General features: G+C 38.3%; 1 protein-coding gene across 1 annotated transcript in view; it reads left to right on the top strand.

The window, feature by feature from the left end:
- Nucleotides 1-1,100: 1,100 nt before the first annotated feature.
- cyld.L (CYLD lysine 63 deubiquitinase L homeolog) overlaps nucleotides 1,101-20,945 on the top strand; it is a 28,361-nt gene continuing 8,516 nt past the window's right edge. The window contains exons 1-15 of the mRNA XM_018257842.2: nucleotides 1,101-1,251; nucleotides 1,436-1,575; nucleotides 4,083-4,709; nucleotides 6,552-6,854; nucleotides 7,449-7,554; nucleotides 8,153-8,251; nucleotides 8,722-8,838; nucleotides 9,910-9,966; nucleotides 13,421-13,803; nucleotides 14,042-14,207; nucleotides 16,156-16,297; nucleotides 16,376-16,498; nucleotides 18,099-18,190; nucleotides 18,661-18,727; nucleotides 19,636-19,768. Coding sequence (XP_018113331.1) covers nucleotides 4,206-4,709; nucleotides 6,552-6,854; nucleotides 7,449-7,554; nucleotides 8,153-8,251; nucleotides 8,722-8,838; nucleotides 9,910-9,966; nucleotides 13,421-13,803; nucleotides 14,042-14,207; nucleotides 16,156-16,297; nucleotides 16,376-16,498; nucleotides 18,099-18,190; nucleotides 18,661-18,727; nucleotides 19,636-19,768 — 2,292 coding nt within the window. The 5' untranslated portion in view covers nucleotides 1,101-1,251; nucleotides 1,436-1,575; nucleotides 4,083-4,205. The remainder of the gene's footprint in view (nucleotides 1,252-1,435; nucleotides 1,576-4,082; nucleotides 4,710-6,551; nucleotides 6,855-7,448; nucleotides 7,555-8,152; nucleotides 8,252-8,721; nucleotides 8,839-9,909; nucleotides 9,967-13,420; nucleotides 13,804-14,041; nucleotides 14,208-16,155; nucleotides 16,298-16,375; nucleotides 16,499-18,098; nucleotides 18,191-18,660; nucleotides 18,728-19,635; nucleotides 19,769-20,945) is intronic.

Below are 20,945 nucleotides of genomic sequence, written 5' to 3'. Positions count from 1 at the left end.
GACTTCGGCACTTCCACATTCGGCTGTTCGGGACTTCGGAAGGGCGGTACGGCTTCAGCTCTGTCAAGGGGCCCCCGGCTTTTTCGAAAAGTTCAGCACTGCCTGACCCGTTGACCATCAAGAATCAGGAAGTGCTGTCATTGTAAACTGGAAGGGACATCATCGGAAGTAGGCATGACCAGAAAAAAGGAGTAAAAATCGCTATTGAGAAGACCCGCTGCCTGACCCACGACCTGCGTCTATACCCGCACCCAGAACTTCTACCTGCAACCCGCAGGGTACGGCAGGTTTTTGCGGGTACCAGACCCAATGCAGGACTCTAATACATAAACAATGCCTTACTTACACACCCCTAGAACTTTCTAATGTCACCATCAGCACACACTGTACCTCCCACCCTAGGACATCCAAATACTTATGCCCACCATAGGACTACTATCTCCACTCAAAATTTTGGTTATAAAAAACAAAACAACCCTCAAAATTTTGGGTAAAAAAAAAAGCACACTAGCAAAACAGCACCAAGAAAGATTTAAAAAAAATAACAACAATTTCTAAGCACAAAAAAACTCTCCCTCTGCCAAACAAAATGTAGCCATCCATAAAAATGATCTATACAAAAACCTCAGCACACTCCAAAACACAAAAATACAAAATAAAAGTCACAACCCCTTTCAAAAAAAAGCACACACCTCAAAACTTAGCATCCATACACCAAAAAATAAAAGCACTCCACACATATAAGCAGGCTCCAACAGCTCCCTAATATTAAGGGCACACGCCTTACAGAGAGCAGCAAGTGCCATAACATAGATCCGCAGCCTCCAAAGAACTACAAGTGCCCCAGACAGTTTTGCAAAACTACAGATGTAAATGCAAAAGTTTATTCAGCATTTAATTCAGCCCCAAGAAAAAAAAAATACTAATGCTTTTCACTTAGAGCAGAGGAGCTTGTGGAACTGACTGACTGAAAAACATTCTTCTCCAGGCTCCCACTGCACTCGCCTATTCTACAGTATTTCTATAGCCACTTGAAGAAGGCGCCGAATGTCACGTGCTAGAGACGTTCCCCGCGGCTTAACGTCACTTGTTCGTGACGTCACCCGAGGCCTATTAGCAACTTGGAACTAGCAGCGACCGGGGGGGAATGTCCCCCTGATGGTGGCTCTGCTGTTGATGACAGTATGACTTTAAAGGGCAAGTAAAGTCGAACAAATATTGAACTCCTACATATATTTATCTTATTACGACGTGAGTTCTGTGCTGCGTACATTCAGCAGCCACTGTTCCCTTACCAGGCTTCCCTGTATGGGTCTTTTGCTTGTGGTGAATTATATGCACAGAGAGCCATCGCGGGGTGAAGGCTAAACCATTTGTGCAAGCTCTGTGTTCTACTCGGCTTTCATTCTCTTTCTCTCTCTCTCTTTGCTAACAGGTTAGTGTTGCATATGTCTACTCTAGCTCATCTTCAAACCATGAGTCCATAAAGAGCACATTGGCTGATAACATTTGCATAGGTTGACTCCTTATTTCCATGATGGAAAATCCTTTGAAGGAGAGAAAAGGATTTTTCAGGTGAGTGCATAAAAAATACATTTGCCTGTCATGTCTTCTATGATAACTGTATACAGATTATTATGAATAAACTGTTTTGCTATGAAGGTTCCCGCTGCTGCTGCTGCACATCTCGACAATGTGGCTTTTCTTAGTATGTTCTGTTCCACCAGGGCCGGACTGGCAATCTGTGGGTTCTGGCAAATGCCAAAAGGGCTGCTGTAAGGTCCCATACACAGTTACTATTTATTGGGCTGGTGTAGGACTATTTGGGTCTCTGTGTACTTGGAATGCATACCTCCCAACATTTTGGAAGTAAAACGCACGTAGAACAGCGATTTTTTGACCACGCCCTTTCTGTGGCCACACCCCCTAATTACCATGTTCATTTTACAAAATTTGGCAGGTTATGAAAGTTTGAAAATCATTATCCTTATCTGTTTTTTTTTGTGTCTCAAAATTGTTACAAAGTATCTTATTTGCACCTGTTTGCTGTTCTGTGCTAAAAGCCAATTAAGTGAGAAACTTTGTTTCTTTTTCTAGCTGTTCAGTGCAGAGAAAATAGGGACTTTCCAGTACAAATGAGGGACTGCAGGATGAGCTGTCAAAAGAGGGACTGTCCCTCTAAAAAAGGGACAGTTGGGAGGTATGGGAATGCCAGGGCCTATTTTGACTCCCAGTCCAGATCTGTGTTCCACTAATTATTGTCGAATTGCAAGGTTGCATAGCAGCAATGCTAGTGATTCCTGATTTTTTGAAAAACTAATTGTAACTTTGCAGGGTGTCTTGTTGCATGTTATTTACATGTAGTCTGACTTTTGGTGCTGCACCAAGACTTTGTTCCCAACACAAGAATGCATATCTGTAGTGTCTCTAGAGGTCTGCCCAGTAGGTTGGCAATGGAATCTGTCAAACACGATATCTTGTCTGGAGGGAGAAAATGTGTATCTTTGGTGTTAAAATTTATTCCCAGGGTTATAAACAAAAAATGCAGTTTGGGGGGATTCTATTTACATATAAAATAAATAAACTTTGCAAAATAGATTTTTGTAGAGGGTACGTTAGATGAGGACCTGGGTGTGACAGGTGAAATTGAGGGTAGGCCCCAGCTTCTTGATCTTAAAGACATACATTTAATTGTGATAATAGCTTATAAAATGGAAGCATTGTATTTTATGGCATTGGATGAGAAACGTGATGTCATTGGCAGGACTGTACTTACATAGTGGGGAGCTGGGTTTAGGACAGGAGCTCTTTGGGGGCAGTCCACAAGTGCCCAGGGGAGGAGTATCTAGTTGTCAGTATGGACACTCAACTGCACGGATTGCCAAAAATGGTGAGATGCACTTCTGGGTCTGGTGCCTATAGTACACAGACTAAAGATACAGCCTCGGACATTAGAATTTCTGAAACATTCCTTTTTTTTTGAGTCACAAGGGAAATAGTAAGGCAAGTCTTTGTAATGGGGTGGGGAGGATTTTAAATACCCAGATATTTATTATTATTTATTATTTTGGACGATTACCCAGATATTGTCTAGAGCAATAGAACTGTCAGCACATTTAATGGTTGTTACAAACTTATAATTAATAGTTGTTACAAACTTATAATTATGAACACCAATTTATAAATGATAACCATACTTATAATTATGTTGTATTACTATACATTATAATTACAAAATAATAAACCTATAATTATAATTAATAACTTACATAGGTACATAGTTAAATTGGGTTGAAAAAAGACAAAGTCCATCAAGTTCAACCCCTCCAAATGAAAACCCAGCATCCACACACACCCCTCCATACTTTCACATAAATTCTAAATACCCATACCTATACTAACTATAGAGTTTAGTATCACAATAGTCCAAAAAATCATCCAAGCCATTCTTAAAGGCATTAACTGAATCAGCCATCACAAAATCACCCGGCAGTGCATTCCACAATCTCACTGTTGCTTCAAATGAAAGTTCTTTTCTTCTAGTCTGAAGGGGTGGATTGGATTGTATGATCTGCAACAATCCAGAATGCAAATAGTTGTCATTTATTTTCTGTGAAATCATTATTGTTCTATTATATTCTATATATTACAGATGCCTTGACAAAGCTGGTATTTCTATGGACAATTTATAAGCCTATGTTTAAGATGTTATATACAGCTTTTTAGACTGTAAGCTCTTTTGGGCAGGGTTCTCTTTACCTCTTGTATCAGTTAATGGTGGGATTAATTGTTCAGTGTATAAGCCCATTTATTGCACAACGTTGCGGAATATGTTGGCACACTATACTGTAAATATATGCAAATAATAATTCAAAAAACAATCAGCAGGTAGTATGTCACCAGTTTAAAATGCATACATCCTATAAGTTGCTGTGGGTTACTGTACTTGGGCAAATTTAGGGCCTTTTTTTACATAGGTGGATTTGAGTATTTGACGTAATAAGAGTTGACCAATGTAAGTTAAGTGTGACTTGTACACCAATCTGCATCCAACCTGTGTTTTTTTTTTTTTTTTCTTTTAGGCTACTTGGTCATTCGTCAGTTTTTGTGATGTATGCAATAAATTCACAGCCCCAAATGTATGTCACAGTTGTTGGTTCCAAGGATCAGTGTCCCTGAGCTCTGTCACCGCCTACCTTGTCACCATGAGTGCAGCTCTCTGGGGACAAGAGAAAAGCAGCTCTTACTGGGAGGAGCGTATTTTTTATCTTCTGCTCCAAGAAGCAAGTGTGATTGACAAACAAACCCAAAAACAGATCAAAGTTCCCAGAGGCAGCATTGGCCAGTATGTTCAGGAACGATCAGCGGTGGTACATAGCAGGGGTATACCTTCCTCTAAAAGCAAGAAGTTGCAGATAGCACTGAAGATCCTGGATCAGTCTCATGCTCTCCTGATTATGGATGAGAAAGAGGTTTATGAAATTGGGGAAAAAATTACTGAGTTGCTTTTAGCCATTACAAACTGTGAGGAGAGGTACATCCTTTTCAAGAATAAAGTCAGACTTACGAAAGCCATGCAGATCGAACCTGGCTCTGAAGTGCGGGTATTTTTGAGACCTGGAGAAGTCTTTCCTGGAGTTGTACGTTACAGGGGACCATTGTTACCAGATAGGTCTCCCAATGGGATATGGTTTGGAGTGGAGTTACTGGTAAGCTATGGGTATAACCATTATCTCTTTTCACCTGGTACATACTTTATTTGTTCACATCCAGAAAACTAACTAGATTATGGCATGGATTAAAATATCCTTTACTTATTAGTGTGTACTTGTTGCTTCTTTATAATATATTCAAAATCTCATCTGTTAAGATGGCCATAGCCAAACAAGCAGATCTCTCCCTGATATGCCCACATTGAGGTGGGCGATATAGGGCTTATCCGATCGTGGGCCCTAGGGCCCAACGTGGATTATAATGCAGCCAATACGGAGCGGTCGGATTGTGGGACTGCATCAATGAACAGATGCGGCTGAAATCCAACGGGATTTTTAACCCTGCCCAATAGACTTCTTGACGACTTTCGGCCAGATATCGCCCGGGGAAGCCTGTAGGAGGGCCCCATGTACGGGCCAATAAGCTGCTGACTCTGTCTGTTGGCATCTTTTATCGGCCTGTGTATCGGCACAATGTCTAAAACAGCTTTACTGTTTTAGACATTGTGCGGGGTATATGTATATTGCTCTATTATACAGAATTCTTGAGACCACGGGTTATAAGATGAGGGGTATTTTCCTTTAAGTAACACACTGCTTTTAGAGCTACTAAAAATATTTAAAAATGCAAACCTATAGTACTGTTTTGCCATACACATAGATATATGCTATCTAGATTATCATCTAGAACAAGTGTTGCCTTAATATTACAGAAAAAAAATTAAACAATTTGACAAAATTTAAGAACTGTTTGTTTAAAATGGATGCCCTGGGAAATTACATTCCTTTAGTTTGGAGCCTTCTTGATAATTGAAATCTTACGGTACCTTAAAGAACAGTAACACCAAAAAATTAAATAGTTTTAAAGCAATTTTTGCTTGAACACAGTTGCACTTAAAAAATAGGTAAAAACTCTGTAGGTAGAAAACATAATGAATTGCACAGTGCCTTTATTCTCTTAGATGTTGGCAAAAATTGCCCCAACAGTATAACTGTCTAAATTGTATTACAATTCAATTTAAAGGGGTTGTTCACCTTCCAAACACTTTTTTTTAGTTCAGCTGATTTTAGATTGTTCGCCATAAACAAAGACTTTTTTAAGTTGCTTTCCATCTTTTATTTTTTTACTATTCTCCCAAAATTTAAACGTTTAATATTGGTGTCTCTTTGGTTTCAGCTTGACTGCTCAGTGATCCAGGAACATTCTCAACTGTTACAATTTGCTAAATTTAGTTGATACATTTCTCAGCTGTATCTGTGGCATATTAGTAACTATTGTATCATTTGGCTAGCTGGGGTTTTCCCAGAAAAGGGGAATTATTGCATTATTTTTATCACCATACCTTAAGTACCTTCTAAAAATCTGGATAACGAATACTATAATCAGAATTACAGGTTTCAGCATTTCAGTTTCTTATTTTAAAGGAGTTTTTCACCTTTAAATTAACTTTCCAAACAGTATGATGTAAAGAGTGATATTTTTCAATTGTTTTTCATTTTTTATTTGTGGTATTTAAATTTTTATTTAGCAGCTCTCCAGTTTGCAATTTCAGAATCTGGTTGATAGGGTCCAAATTACCCTATCAACCATAAGACTGGAATATGAATAAGAGAGGTTTGTAGCCTTATGGAGCATTTGTTTTTTTTAGATAGGGTCAATGCGCCCCCTCATTTGATAAAAAAAAAAATAGTTTTTTTATTCCTTATATACTGAAATATTGCCAGAAACTGGTAAATTTAACTCTGCTTAAACCTGAATAACAGATTCATATTTCTGCATGTAAAATAAATGTTAAGCTTCAAGTTTACAAATTTTTATTTTTTAATTCGTTCTTTTAGGAAGATGGACGGGGCCAAGGTTTTACAGATGGCTCCTACCAGGGGAAGCAACATTTCAGATGTGATGAGGAATGCGGAGTGTTTGTAGCTGTAGACAAGTTGGAATTATGGGAGGATGATGATGATGAAATTGAGAGCGATTATGCATCTCCTACAGACAACTGTCAGTCAGAGATCCCTCCCCTAGAGATCAATTCCAGAGTATCTTTGAAGATTGGGGAGGGTATGGAGTTTGGAACTGTTATATTTTGTGATGTTCTGCCTGGAAAAGAAAGTCTTGGATACTTTGTTGGAGTGGATATGGTAAGACATGTATCATGCATAGATTTTGTAAATGGTGAAAAATCTGTACTGATATTTTTCAATGCAGGGTGTGTAATATTGCAGACCAGATGCCTGACTGGTGTACAGATCATCTTCTACAAGGGTTGTGTCCCACAAAGAGTTGCTTCCCCACTTACTTTTGGATCTGCTAATGCCTTGCAATTCATTATCCGATCAGGATATTTGCCTTGATAGACTAGTTATATAAGGGCAATGACACACAGGGGATTTGTTGCCCTGGTTAAAAAAGCACTACCGCAGGCCACACATCACCTCGAAAATGCCCTGCCATTCACTAACCTTGTAATCGCTGCAAGTAAATTACATTACTCCTGCCGATTTGGCTTAATCTTTACTTGTGGCAATTATAATGTTTTGCATTGCCCTTGTGGGATAGCACAGTGTCTGTCCAATATATTCTCTGAGGGCTCAAATGCATTAATGGTCATTAAATAAGGCCATATTGATTGTATTGGCAGCTTTAGTTATCTGTTAAGAAAACAACATACAGCTACTGATATATTTAACAATTTAATGCCCCACTAATGTGTGTTTTGTGCTGTATATTTTCAGGACAACCCTATAGGAAACTGGGATGGAAGATACAATGGAATTCAACTCTGTAGCTTTGCAAGTGTTGAGAGCACCCTTCTTCTCCATATTAATGATATAATTGCAGGTGTGAATGCTCTGCATAAGTGATTACTTTCCTTCTCTTTTGCAATTCTGCAAATGTGTAGTTATGCGAAGTTAGCTGCAGTTGGTACATTCATAGTTTTTCTTGGCTCTAGCTGCTTTTGTCCAGCCTCCTGTTTTGAATTTCAAACCAGTGTGTGTGTATTGATGCATGGGAACCCTGGACCTACTGCCACCTCTGAAAGTGGCAGTAGGACACAGCTGCCTACATAACTGAACACATTCTACAGAATGGTGCATACATCATTTTGAGGCAAAACACCAGAAGATTGCATCCAATATTGCACACTGAACTTGCTGTCAAACAAGCATCTGCTTTAATGTTCTGCCCTGTTTTCATTACTTCTATTTTCACTTATAAACCAAAAATTTGTTTATTAAGTGCAGTGTTATTCTAGTTTGACAATGTTTATTTTGTAAAATTCTAACTTGTATTTATAAAATCCATTACAGTCAAATATATTATTGTTTTTAATATAAAAGGATAACAATATACTGCTTCAATTAATTGTATTAAATGATTATATGTAAATGTACTGTTTTAACTGTTTTATTAACATTTTTGTTTGGTGCTGATGCAGAGTCCATAACCCAGGAGAGGAGACCTCTGAAACTAGCATACATGTCAAGATGTGGCAGTGAAAAAAATTTGTCCAGTCATAGCAAACCAAAGGTTACAGGTAAAATGTGTTGTTTTGAGAAATCATTAGTGCACATTCCTATTGCACGTGTTTTGTCAAATGCATTGCATGCAGATAATTTGTATGCAGACACTAAAAGAGGATAAACCTATTAGCCTTCGTTATTTGGGTTACTGTAAGCACAAAACATTAAAGCTGCAAAGGATTTTTCTTCCTATTAAACCTTGAGGAGCATGTACTTTGCACTTTTATACCCTGCACCATATGCACAGGTCTTTGTGCAAGGACTTGCTGATGCGAGTACAGATGTGCCCCTGACTCAAGGGCTCAGGGAAAGAGCACTAAGGGGCACAGTTTAAAACTGATAAATTTTTTCCCAAACTTAGTAATAAAAATCCCAGTAAAACAATATATTATTTAGAAAGGTAATACTTTCCTTGCCCGCTACTGACTAATGGCTTTTTTTATATAAGCCAGTTAAATTTATATAAGATTTATTTTTCCAACAGGATCTACCTCGGAGCCAGGAAGCAGGACACGTTCAGAATTTTTTTATACGTTAAATGGAAGTTCGGTTGAAGCACAGCACCAGCAGAAGTCGAAAAATACTTGGTACACGGATGAAGGTACAAAGTCTTGTTTCAATGTCTTTTACTGTTATATGTAATATATTCTGTATTATGCTTGGTTTTTTGGTCTGTCTTTCCCTTGTCACATTCTGCTCATATAATCTGTCACTCTCTGAGCCTCTGATGCACAGGTTTTAAAAAAAGTTTTTTTTGTTTTACCAAGTTACCACTTATCCAGGCCAAAATATTTAAAACTTAAATAGGTTCTTCTAGTGTCTGTATGGATATTAAACGAGACTGATCTCATAGCTTGAGATACACCTAAAGACTATTTTATTAACACAAGATGCAAGTGCTGTACAAGCTAAGCTCAAATTGCACCCATTAGAGCACAGCACTCATGGTCACAAGGAAGTCCTGTACAGCTGTTAATTAGAGAGCTCTGAAGAGCCTAGTGTCCCCTGGGGCACATTCCTTCCTTCCTTGACTGAATAATACTCAAGCAAGGGGGGTGCACACCTTGCACCTCATTTACATTAATATGCCTGCTGTCTTACTAATGCTAGGCTTTTATGAGTATTTGTTGCAGTTGCTGACATGCAGAACATAGTAAATGGGCTGTCAAGCTGAATAACTTGAAACTCATATTTAAGTGTAGCATTACTGTACTCAAATCTCCTCACATTATTCCACTCTGTTTCAATGATATACAAGTAGAATAAATTCTTACAAGTCTTATTAACCTGTGCATATTTAAGCCATCTTTGTCACATTATTGTGCTTTGAACACTGTAGAGAACAAAATAATTCTGATTGTACACTGCTGTGTGGGTCTGCAGTATATTACATGTCTCAGATAACTGAATCTAGGAAGAAAACGTGACTGATGACAATTGGGGTTGTAGGAATGACCAGGCTGTGGAGTCGGATTATAAAAATATTGATCAGATACAATTTTATTTTATAGACCACACGTAAATTAGTTGTTTGTTTTTTTTAACATGAACATTTTAACTAATTATTATAGGGTACTGGTATTTTGTAAATCTATTGTTTACTTCTTGTTTTTATCAGATACATTAAAGGCTCAAACTTTATTTTCTTTTTGTTAAATTTGTATTAACTCAGCCCGTGAAAGACCCTCCAGGGGAAGTTCTGGTGTCCAGGAGAACAGCCGCTGTGATAGTAAGTTTTTTTTTTACCACTTTTGTCCTACAATTGAGCTTTTCATTTTGGGAAGAATTTCTTTCTTTGAGGGTAAAGGAATGAAGTAATGTTTTCCATTTTCTTTTATACTGTACTGTGCATGCGCAATATGAATTCCGCCCAGGGCCGGGGCATTTTTATCTTAAGTAAACCCAAGCCCAGACAAAATCATTTACCTGTTAGTTCAGTTGCGAACATGTCTGTTGACTAAAGTTAGCAGTTATATTAGGCAAACAAATGTCCTAATGTTCCAAAAAGTTACTCTTTCTCCTCTTTGAATGTTATTATAAGTGAAAGTAAGATGATGAAAATACTAACCAGATGCATGTAGTACCACGGGTACAGTATATATACAGTATGTATACAGTGAATTAGTTAGTCTGCACATCATACAGTTATGTACAAACCAATTATTGCTTTAGGTTGTGCATGTGACTGTCAGAGAGGTCTTGCACATGCTGCTCCATAGTGTTACATTAATGCTGCAATGCTTAACCCTTGTCATTAACAATAAATATTGTATTTCAAAGTAAAACTGACTCCTGTGCTTATATCTTTTGAATACTTGAAGTATAAGTTGATTTAACACATTTCCCTGATTTTACAATTTACTGGATTTTACACTTTTTTTTCCCCTGGTCCCCTGAAAAAAATGGAATGGGGCACGGTGTACCCCCTACTTCTGAGAAGGAATGTCTTGTTTTTGCTCTGTGAAACAACAGATACAATATGGATAATAACCCCTCTGTGAACTGTGCTCAGGTTATTGGCATTTGGGGCATTGTGGTGCATTTTCAAATAGGGAAAATGCACCCAGTAGGGAAATAGCAATTATAATGCTGTTTAATGGAAAAACTCTACACTCCAGGGATATGCCCCATTTTGGACATCAAACTTTAGTTGGAAGTATTTGAAATAATAATTTTCTGTGGGATTTAATAATGTAATAATACTTGAATTTTGGCTCGATCCAACTGACAACATATCTTCGGTTTATTAATGTTTATGGGCTGTTTATCCACAGCTCTCTTGAGGTCCCTATATATTAATTGTGATTACTTACCCAGTGATAGTGGAACTTCCGAATAGTGACTCCAAAACAGTCCAAATTTATCCCCACTATTCTTCACTTTTGGGATTTTTATGGTGATACAGTGTTTGGATTTCTCCCAACTTGACATTGTCTGTGAAAGGAGAAGTAGAGTAGGGGTGCCAGTGACTAAAATTACTTCTGACCTGCCCCTGGACTCTTTCCTTAAGAGCTCAGTACTGCTACCTTTTCTATAAGATTTCCCTTGCTGCAGTGTACAATGGGCTGCTAGGAAGTGCTGCACTGCCCAGTCCAGAGTGGTACAATTGATAGCTGAGGGAGGGAAAATTGAAAGGGACAGCACTGCGGAAAGTACCCGGAAAGTATGCTTAGGTTAAAACGTAATTTTAGTCACTGGGAGGTGCATAACAATTTCTGCACATTCTTGGTATTTACTCTTTTTCCTTTTAAGACAAAACAGCTCCGCTTTCATTTTTTCTTTCCAAAGGACGTTGTTCCAGTAGTGTTGTGGTTATTTTTTTTGGAGGGGGGGGTGAGGTTAGGCTTTCTTGAAAACCACAACTGTTAATTCTTTTTATATTGCTATATTGACTAACATCCCTTCCACAAAACAATTAATTTGGCTTAACTGCCCATATCATTCTCATTTGCTATGCAGACTTAATGGAACTTACAGGGCTTTATATGTATAATTTATTTATATGTATCGCTGTACAGTAAAACTATACAATAATAGAACAGGCAGGAATCTAATACAATAATATATACAAAGCGGGTGGGAAACTTGCAGACACAAATAGAAGGATAATAAGTCCTGCTACAGTGATATTCCCTCATAAGTACAACGAGTCTCATATTTTAACAGTCGTCCAGGAAGTAGTCTTTTTGTCTAGGTTTATAATTTTAAGTATGATGTAGAAAATGATATTCTGAGACAATGTGCAATTTTTTTTATTTGTGGTTTTTGAGTTATTTGTTTTTTTTATTCGGCAACTCTCTAGTTTGCAAAATCAGCAATCTGGTTGCTAGGGACAAATTGCCCTAGCAACTATAATAATAATAATAATACCCCTACAGGGGCAGGGGACTTTTAGGTTCAGGCACTGATACAGTTGGAGAGGGGATTCTCTGCAGGGTTAAAAACATTTGGTTAAAAGCTTTTTGTGGGTTCTTGTGAATAAAAAACTTTTTCAAAATATGAATGTACATTAAAAGTTACCTATAGGTCATGCTGATTATTTATTTTTTGCTGAGAGGTTTGTTTTTGTAAGTAATTGTTAGTTGAAGTTCTTAAACCTGACTGTTTTGCCAACCTGACTGTCCCATCTCAGCCTGTCAGTTAATGTTTCTAATGCTAATGGACTCCTGCTGTACAAATATGGCAGCCCCCTCATAGGCGATCACAGGGAGTCAGGTAGGTAATGTAAAAGCATTGGGCAAATACTTTATGGCAAAATTATAAGAAGCATGCAAAGTAAATTTTATGGTAGTTGTAAAAAAGGTTAAATTTCTGCTGTCAGTATCTCTTTAAGGTAGGATTCAGCAGTGGAAGTGGTGAGGCAATCTGCAATCAGGTTCAGACTTCTACCTAAATGGCAGATGGGGTGATTCAAAGAGGTTTTCTCACCTAAAGGCTAACGACAAAATGCTTGTAATTGTCACCCCTCATTGATTTCAATTGCCTTGAGCCCAACGGGCCTGGTGACATTAAAGGCATATCTGACACACTAGAACAACTAGGGGTGATTGCAATCAATGCTCCAGGTGAGCTCTAAAGTGAACATTAGGGCTCTTACAGACCAGCGTTTTTACCTGCGCTCCCCTGCATTCCGGTTTCATGCGTTCAGCCTCAGGGCAGCGCAGGAGTAGACGCACTGAATTTTTTTCAATGTGGCATTACTCACACAGGTTGGGAGCAGCATGTTACATTTTACCTGCGTTCGGCGCTTACATGCATCTATGTGAGTACAAAAAGAATTCAGTGCGTCTACTCCTGCCCTCCCCTGTGGCTGAACGAATGAAACCGGAACACAGGGGAGCGCAGGAAATGCTCGTCTGCAAGAGCCCTTACAGCAGTGGGGTACACACATAGTTGCGCTCATTGACTATATGTCCACCCAGTCTGCTCTGATGAACAGTGTGCATGAACACCTATTAAATCTAGGAACTCTGTAATTACTGCCAACCTGGAAATGGTGGTAATTCTGGGGTTGCATCAGTAGTCACTACAGATTTGAGGCAAGTAAATCCAAAATTAATGCCATATTTAACACCTTGAGCACATTTGTATGTCAGAAGTGATGCATATAAATATATTCACACACATCATTTTATTTCAACAATATATTTAAAAAAATATATAATTTTTTTTCTTTCTGCAAGCCATCGAAGACTCTGCAAAATCACTAACAGATTCATCCCCTGCTGCATTCGGGCATTGTTCTCCACCTCTGCAACCTTCTGCAAGCAGCTGCTCTCCTGGTGAAAACAGATTCCACTCTTTGCCCTTCAGCCTCTCCAAAATGTCCAGTACCAATGGAACAATGGGTCATACACCCCTCTCTTTGTCTGTGCAGTCTGTTATCGGGGAGCTGAACAATGCATCCCTTCAGGATAGCCCACCTAGGTTTACCCACCTATCCTACTTACATGGTCTTGAAGTGGGCTCATTGGCTGAAGTTAAAGAGAACCCTCCTTTTTATGGGGTTATCCGCTGGATCGGGCAGCCTGATGGAGTTAATGAGATGCTAGCTGGACTAGAACTGGTAATTATTATAATAGTTACCGTATTAGAAGTTTTTATTCCATTTAGTTGATTTTTAACATTAAAATAATTAGTAAGTGATTAAGTGGTTGAAAAATGCTGGAATTTTAGTCATCTACGTGACCAGATGTTCCCAGCACCAAATGGAGTTGGATGCCATTGAGATTGGCTTTTTCTGTATCTCTTGTTGGTTTTACATCCTTTTTTTCCCTAATTGGTCTATTTTTTTTTTTATCTAGGAGGATGAATGTGCAGGATGCACGGATGGCACTTTCAAAGGGACAAAATATTTCACTTGCGCCCCTAAAAAAGCACTTTTTGTAAAGCTGAAGAGCTGTCGCCCAGATTCGAGGTTTGCATCACTCCAACCAGTCTCCAACCAGATTGAACGATGTAATTCTTTAGGTAATGAAAGTATGTTGAGTAGCAGAAACTAAGTAATGATTTTGAAAAGCTTTGCCAAAGGCAAAGGAGGGACTCGTATAGTATATTAGAATATTGTACCCAAAACTATAGTTAGCTTGATTAGAAAAAGTCATGTTAACTCATAAATACAGTAGCTCTAGATGTCAATAAGGGATATGGCCTGGCAGGCAATAGTCAAACCATGACATGGCTAGACGCTTTGCATTAAAATGCAGCAGGGCCAACTTCTTAAAGGAATTGTTTAGTGTAAAAAAAACTGGGTAAATAGTTAGGCTGTGCAAAATAAAAAATGTTTCTATATACTTAGCCAAATGTCTAACATAATAGCCAGAACCCAACTTCCTGTTTTGTAGCTCTTTGTTTCCACTGCCATATGGGTCATAACTGTTGCTTTTGAATCTGACCTGCATGCTAAGGATCAATTGCAAACTTACTGAACATTTATGTCCCATGTGGTCCCCCTTAAAGTTGCTGACTCGCTCAGTCAGAGAGCTGAAAAGCAGTAAGTTGTGTTCTTATTTTTACACTGAGCTGTTCCTTTAAGTTTTCTTGTAGCTTGTTGGGTTACCATAAAGCTGTGTCAATTTAGGTATTGAACATATTAATCTCTTTATAGGGAAATCATACAAAATATCGTACAAACAGTTCATATATAAGAACATTGATTTTAAAGTCCCCACATTTTCTGTTTTCCTACATAGGGGCAAATTCACTAAAGCGCGAAGCGCCTAACGTTAGCGCAAATTCGATAGGGAAGTGGACCTGCTCTAGCGCTACTTTGCACCCTTACGCCAGGAGAAGTTGCGCTTTGGCGAAGGGTCAATGGTCAATGTAACTACGCTAATTCACTAACTTGCGCATTTTACTGAACGTTACCTCTTGCGCCAGACTTGCCTTCGCTACCTCAGACCAGGCGAAGTGCAATAGAGTAGATAGAACTTGCTTCAAAAAAAGTTGAAATTTTTTCTAAGTCCCAAAAAATGCTGGCGTTTTTTCCTTTTTAAGGGTGATAGGCTGAAAAAGATTGTACATTTTTTTGGGGGTACCCTCCTACATTTCATGACATATGGCACCTAAACTATACAGTGGGCACATGTGTAAGGCAAAATAACAACTCTATTTTATTTTATGAAGCTTTCCCAGGCTTGTGTAGTGTAATGTATTTGCTGCTACATATACGTCCATTCAACTTTAACTTGGCGCCGTATGCAAATTAGGCGTAACTTCGCTTTGCTTGATGAATTAACGCCAGTGCAAATTCGCTACCGTTCGCCTCCCTGAGCGCAACTTCGGATTTTAGTGAATTTGCGGCGCCCTGGCGAAACTTCGCCTGGCGAAGTGCAGCGAAGGCGTCGCTAGCGCATTTTCGCTGCTTAGTGAATTTGCCCCATAGTATCCCATTTTTGTGGTTTTATTTGGTTTTCTTGCATTTCACTCCAATTTTCTCCTGACCAGTAGATGGTGCTATCACACTGGTATCACACTGGTATCATGAAAAACAAACAAATATGTAAATACAGTAAAACTTTAATTTCACATCCTCTAATTTCAAGTTTTAACCCTTTTTAAATTTTTTTGTGATCCCACCTATATATTTTGCTTTATAAATGATTTTGCATTTTCCCTAATTTTACACCATTTTATTCTGGTCCTCTGAAAAACCTAAAATGGAGATTCTACTGTAGTATTCTTTACAATAGTGAGTGCAGCTGTAACTGCAATTGTGATTCATCAAAAAAATTGTACATTAAAAATAAAGTTGTTAATGCATGAAAGTCAGTAGTGGCAAGTGCAATTATGTGGATGCAACGACGCTGGGATTGTGGAAAAATCGCTCAATTCTGCCTAAAAAACATGCCAAATCTTTGGCACTTTTGTTTGTAAAGGAGCCCTACTGTATTAAAATCTCTCTTTTTTTCTATTAAAGCATTTGGGGGTTACTTGAGTGAGGTTGTAGAAGGGAACACACCTCCAAGAACAGAAAAGGAAGGACTAGAAGTGATGATAGGCAAGAAGAAAGGGATCCAAGGGCATTTCAACTCTTGCTATCTTGATTCAACATTATTCTGGTGAGTGGATACTAGAACAAGTAATTCTTAAAACCTGATGAGTAAAAATTGCTTTTATATATCATCTCTTCCCCACAGCCTTTTCTCATTCAGCTCCGTATTAGACTCTGTTCTTCTAAGACCGAAAGAGAAGACAGATGTGGAGTATTACAGTGAAACTCAAGCACTTTTAAGGACAGAAGTAGTGAACCCTCTTAGAATGTAAGTGTTACATGAAGAACTTTTAAATCTGGTATATTTGTGATACAGATAAATCCAGATACTATGTCTTTGCTCACTGCCTCAGGTACACTTCAAAATACTGTGAGGTAGTGAGGAGTGAACTGGCAAGTTTTCCTTTGCCAAACAATTCGCAAAACTGTGACATTTTCCTGAAATACATAGGAGTTCATAGGCAAAATTACATGTTACTTAAATATGTATTGTGCACTGGTAAACAGAAATGTAAACAGGAGTATGTAAAAGAATAAATAGGCATTCGCTGAAATTGGCCTTCAGTCTGAGCCCAAATTGCAACAAAAAATGAATGGGTGCTGCTCCAGAATAAGAACAGTAAATAGCTCACCAAGTTGATCCAGGTGCACCAGCCCCAGACCCCCAGCTTCAGGGAGCGGTAAACCGATACACAGAGCGAAAAAATAGAGCTATCTGACATTCAGAAATATCCACAGGGCTAGCCCATGACTAAGTACCACGTAGGTACGAAATGCATAGGGCTCATGGGGATGCATTTATACTTTTAAATATATATATATAATAAAGCCGCATTTTAACCTTGTGGATCTTTCTGAGTTCCGGATAGGCCTATTTTTTCTCTCTGTGCTTCAGTCTGAGCCCCCCAACCATGGCTGCAGGCCCCCCAAAAGGAGGGCCAGTCCCTAACTTTGGGAACCACTAGATTACAGTTTCCACTCATTATTAACAGTCCATGGATTCATCGTATGTAATGCGTAGTGTGTTTATTTTGCATGGATATATTTAATTAATGGGTTCATAAAATACAACAAACTTAGTTTCAATAACAAAGGCAGAAACAAAGGGGATGTTCATCTTTTAACCTTTGAACAAAATTCATAGTTTTTAAAGGGAATGTCAACCCAAAATATAATTTTTTGCCTAATAACCTAAAAACCATAGAAAATGTGTAATGAATGTATATTGCAAAGTTTCTTATAGTTATGTTTTCTTTTGGCAATCTCACACCAGGAGATTAAACACCATCTTTAAATCTCTGCTCTGCAGGTGGTTAATTTCCTGTAAAAGCTTTCCCATAGACAATAATCACTGGTGGTTAAACCCATTTGTCGCCTGAGTCTCCCAAAATCGCTTGAGGTTTCCTCTTGGAGTGATCTGGCTATATCGCGTCTAATGTTGCCAGCCAATCAGATCAAGGACATGCAAATGGGCATGAAGAGGAAGGGTGACGTGCAGCATCACAGGATTGGGCTGCAGTCTCTACAGCTTTTAAGTAATGCACAGCAGGCAGGACTGCTGACTCAAGCCAGGGTAACATCGAAAACATGCAGAGTGGGGAGAGTAGTCATCTGCGGATTGCAAATGTTACAGGGTCCCTAACTTAAAAACGATGCATATATTTTTAATTACAATAAATTGCAAATATGTTTTTATATGAATAAAATGGTTGTTTAACAGTATTTATTGTAGGTGAGGTGAACATCCCCTTCAAAATATTTTGACTAAAAATGTGGCTTAATCTGTACAACTTTCATTGTTTCACGAGGACCTTGTAAAGGTGCCAAGTCCACTGGTTTCATTTGCATGTGGGTTTTATGTTTTCCAGATATGGATATGTTTGTGCAACGAAAATTATGAAATTAAGGAAAATTCTGGAAAAAGTAGAGGCGGCGTCGGGATTTACATCTGAAGAAAAAGGTCAGGGAGATAATAAGGGTGAATGAATTGTTTACTTCTAAAATGTGTGGAAGAAAGCAGGAAGTTTTTTCGTAATTCAGTAAACTCCGTTCTGCTGAATCAGCATTTTAGTGCTGTCTCCAAAATCATGGTTTCACACCTGACTTGAAATATGTACTTGTAAGAATGTATCACAATCCAAGCAGGCACTCAGAACTGAAACTGCTGAAACTAATGTCCTCAAAACAGTAAAAGTTTCTTTTTGGTTACAGTTGCTCTTTAAGGCACACAGTTGAGGAAAAAAAGCCAAAACGTGTTTCTGTAAAATGGAGTAAAGAACAGTCAGGCTCCTTGTTTTATGTACAGAAAGAGCATATTAGTAGTAGTTGGCAACTTTGTGTGTTCCATTCATTTATAGGGCAATTCAACCAACATGTGCAGCCCTTCTGGTAATATCTTACTAAAATCTCAACTTTATAATCTTACTACAGATCCAGAAGAATTTTTGAACATTTTGTTTCATCACATACTGAGGGTGGATCCACTGCTGAAAATAAGGTATACTTTTACTTTTGTACAAAAGCTGTTAACAGACACATTTAAGCGTTAAACCTCTCTGCCTGTAGAAGCCACAAGGCACCTCAACCACCCTTGGTCAAGAATATTGACCCAAAACTCTTTGTGACAAACACTGGCGCTGGGCTTCTTGGGGTGCACCCTAAAGATTGAACTAGACTGTGAATTATTAAGACTTATGAGCTCACTCTACCGGTAGCCATGATCAAAACAACTAGAGGGTCCTAGCTTTAAACTGTACTCACAATCACTACTTTTACATACAGTCCGTTCCATTTCTGACTTGCCCTTGTTTGGGTGCTAAAATTCTGGTTTAATCAAGTTAACCTGATGACCCAGTTAAGCACTATGTGTAACTTTATAAAAACACTATATACGTTGCACATTAGTCTTCTTATGGTAGGTAAAAATGCAGATAGGCAGAGACCTAGAGGTCGCCACAGTCCTTTGTGAAATGGAGTGAAATTCCACCACTCTCCATTTCTATGGGATTTTTTAAAGAGTATTTAGCAATGGGTGAAAGTGAAAGTCCCATAGAAAATAATGGAGAGTGGCAGAATTTCACTCTAGAGGACTGTGGCATTCTCTAACTTCACTCTAAATATTCCCCCATATGTTCTGTGCATACAGTAAAGTATTCTTTCATACATAATTTTGTAAGGAAAGGCAACCCATTTATGTACAAATGTTATGTTTTCCCTTAATAAACTTGCTGTGCAGGATGTGTTAATGGGACCAGAACAGTGTCACGGACCTGTACTGTATGTATTTAGGTGCTCATGACCTAACTACCTTTGTACATTTTTCTAGGATATTTATGCATTGCTGAATGTAAATCATTCCATCATCCCCCATAAATTCATGGAAGTGCTTTATTTCAAACTTTTTAGATCAGCAGGTCAAAAGGTTCAAGACTGCTACTTCTATCAGATTTTCATGGACAAGAATGAAAATATTGGGGTCCCCACTATCCAGCAGCTTTTAGAGTGGTCCTTTATCAACAGCAGTCTGAAGTTTGCTGAGGTTTGTGCCATTAAAACCAGTTAAAGAAAATTATGGGTTAATACTTGCTGATAAAGTTCTGCATTGTGACTTGTAAAACCTAAACTAATCAAGGAGGAGGTCAATCAATTGTTAGGGCAAAAAGGAGGCTGTTAACTCTATAATGACTGAAAACTTTGAGAGGCTTACTTGATATGACTATTCTTTGTGTTTTTCTTTTATCCAAGTTTAATATATAAATCACAAACCAATCGAGACTTGTTAACAATATGTATGGATGTCAGATTCCAGAGCATTTTTTAGTTATCTTTTTGTCGTTATTTTGTTGTGTTTAACCCAAAGATAAAGAACACTGTTAAATGGGATAAGTGAGAAAGGAATTGTCATCTTCATGCTGTCCTCCATATTCAGACTGGGCCCCCCTCACCCAGCTTAATTGTTAAGATGTATTGAAATAAGTTTATGAATAAGTGTAAGAGACAAAATGGTGCAATTCAGATGCCTGCACAGAACATATCTAATTCCACAAAATCACACCTACTATACAGGATGTGTCCCTGAAATGTAATTACTCCCCTGGCACATTCATACATATGGTCTGGGCATGCCCTCAGGTGCAATTATTCTGGAGAGAGCACTATTTATATACGCAAAAACGGAGTTCGCTAGAAACTGGAAAGCAACCATGGCTTCTACAAGGGAGCAATGGATATCAATGGTAAATAATAATGTCCCACTATACCAATTAATATATTCACAAAGAGGATGCCCTTCTAAATTTGAGAAGGTCTGGGAACCGTGGCTGGCTAAATACTTCCCCACACAAGAGCCAAACGACCACCTTTCCTAAAGGTTAAATAGTGAACAGTGCTAAATACTACTATATTTACTTTCAGGTAAATTCTCTCCTGCTTGTTTGTCTTCTATTTAATTCTCTCGGCTGGATATTAAGTTAACTGGTTTGAAGGGGGGGGGGATTGTTTTATATGTTGGGATTTTTTTTTTCATTCCTTCAAGACCAAGATTACACTGACTTTCTCGGTCACAGTGAAGCTGACAACTATGACTACTGAATATGATCGTACAAACCTGAGGTCATTACTCAACATAATACCTGCACCAGAACGAGGACACCGGCTTGTTCTCCCTGTATAAAAGAATACCCTGTGACACATATCTATAACACTTTCTGTTTCAA

The sequence above is a fragment of the Xenopus laevis genome, chromosome 4L (genome assembly GCF_017654675.1).
Source record: "Xenopus laevis strain J_2021 chromosome 4L, Xenopus_laevis_v10.1, whole genome shotgun sequence".
NCBI lineage: Eukaryota > Metazoa > Chordata > Amphibia > Anura > Pipidae > Xenopus > Xenopus laevis.
This window is presented reverse-complemented; position numbering and strand designations above follow the sequence as displayed.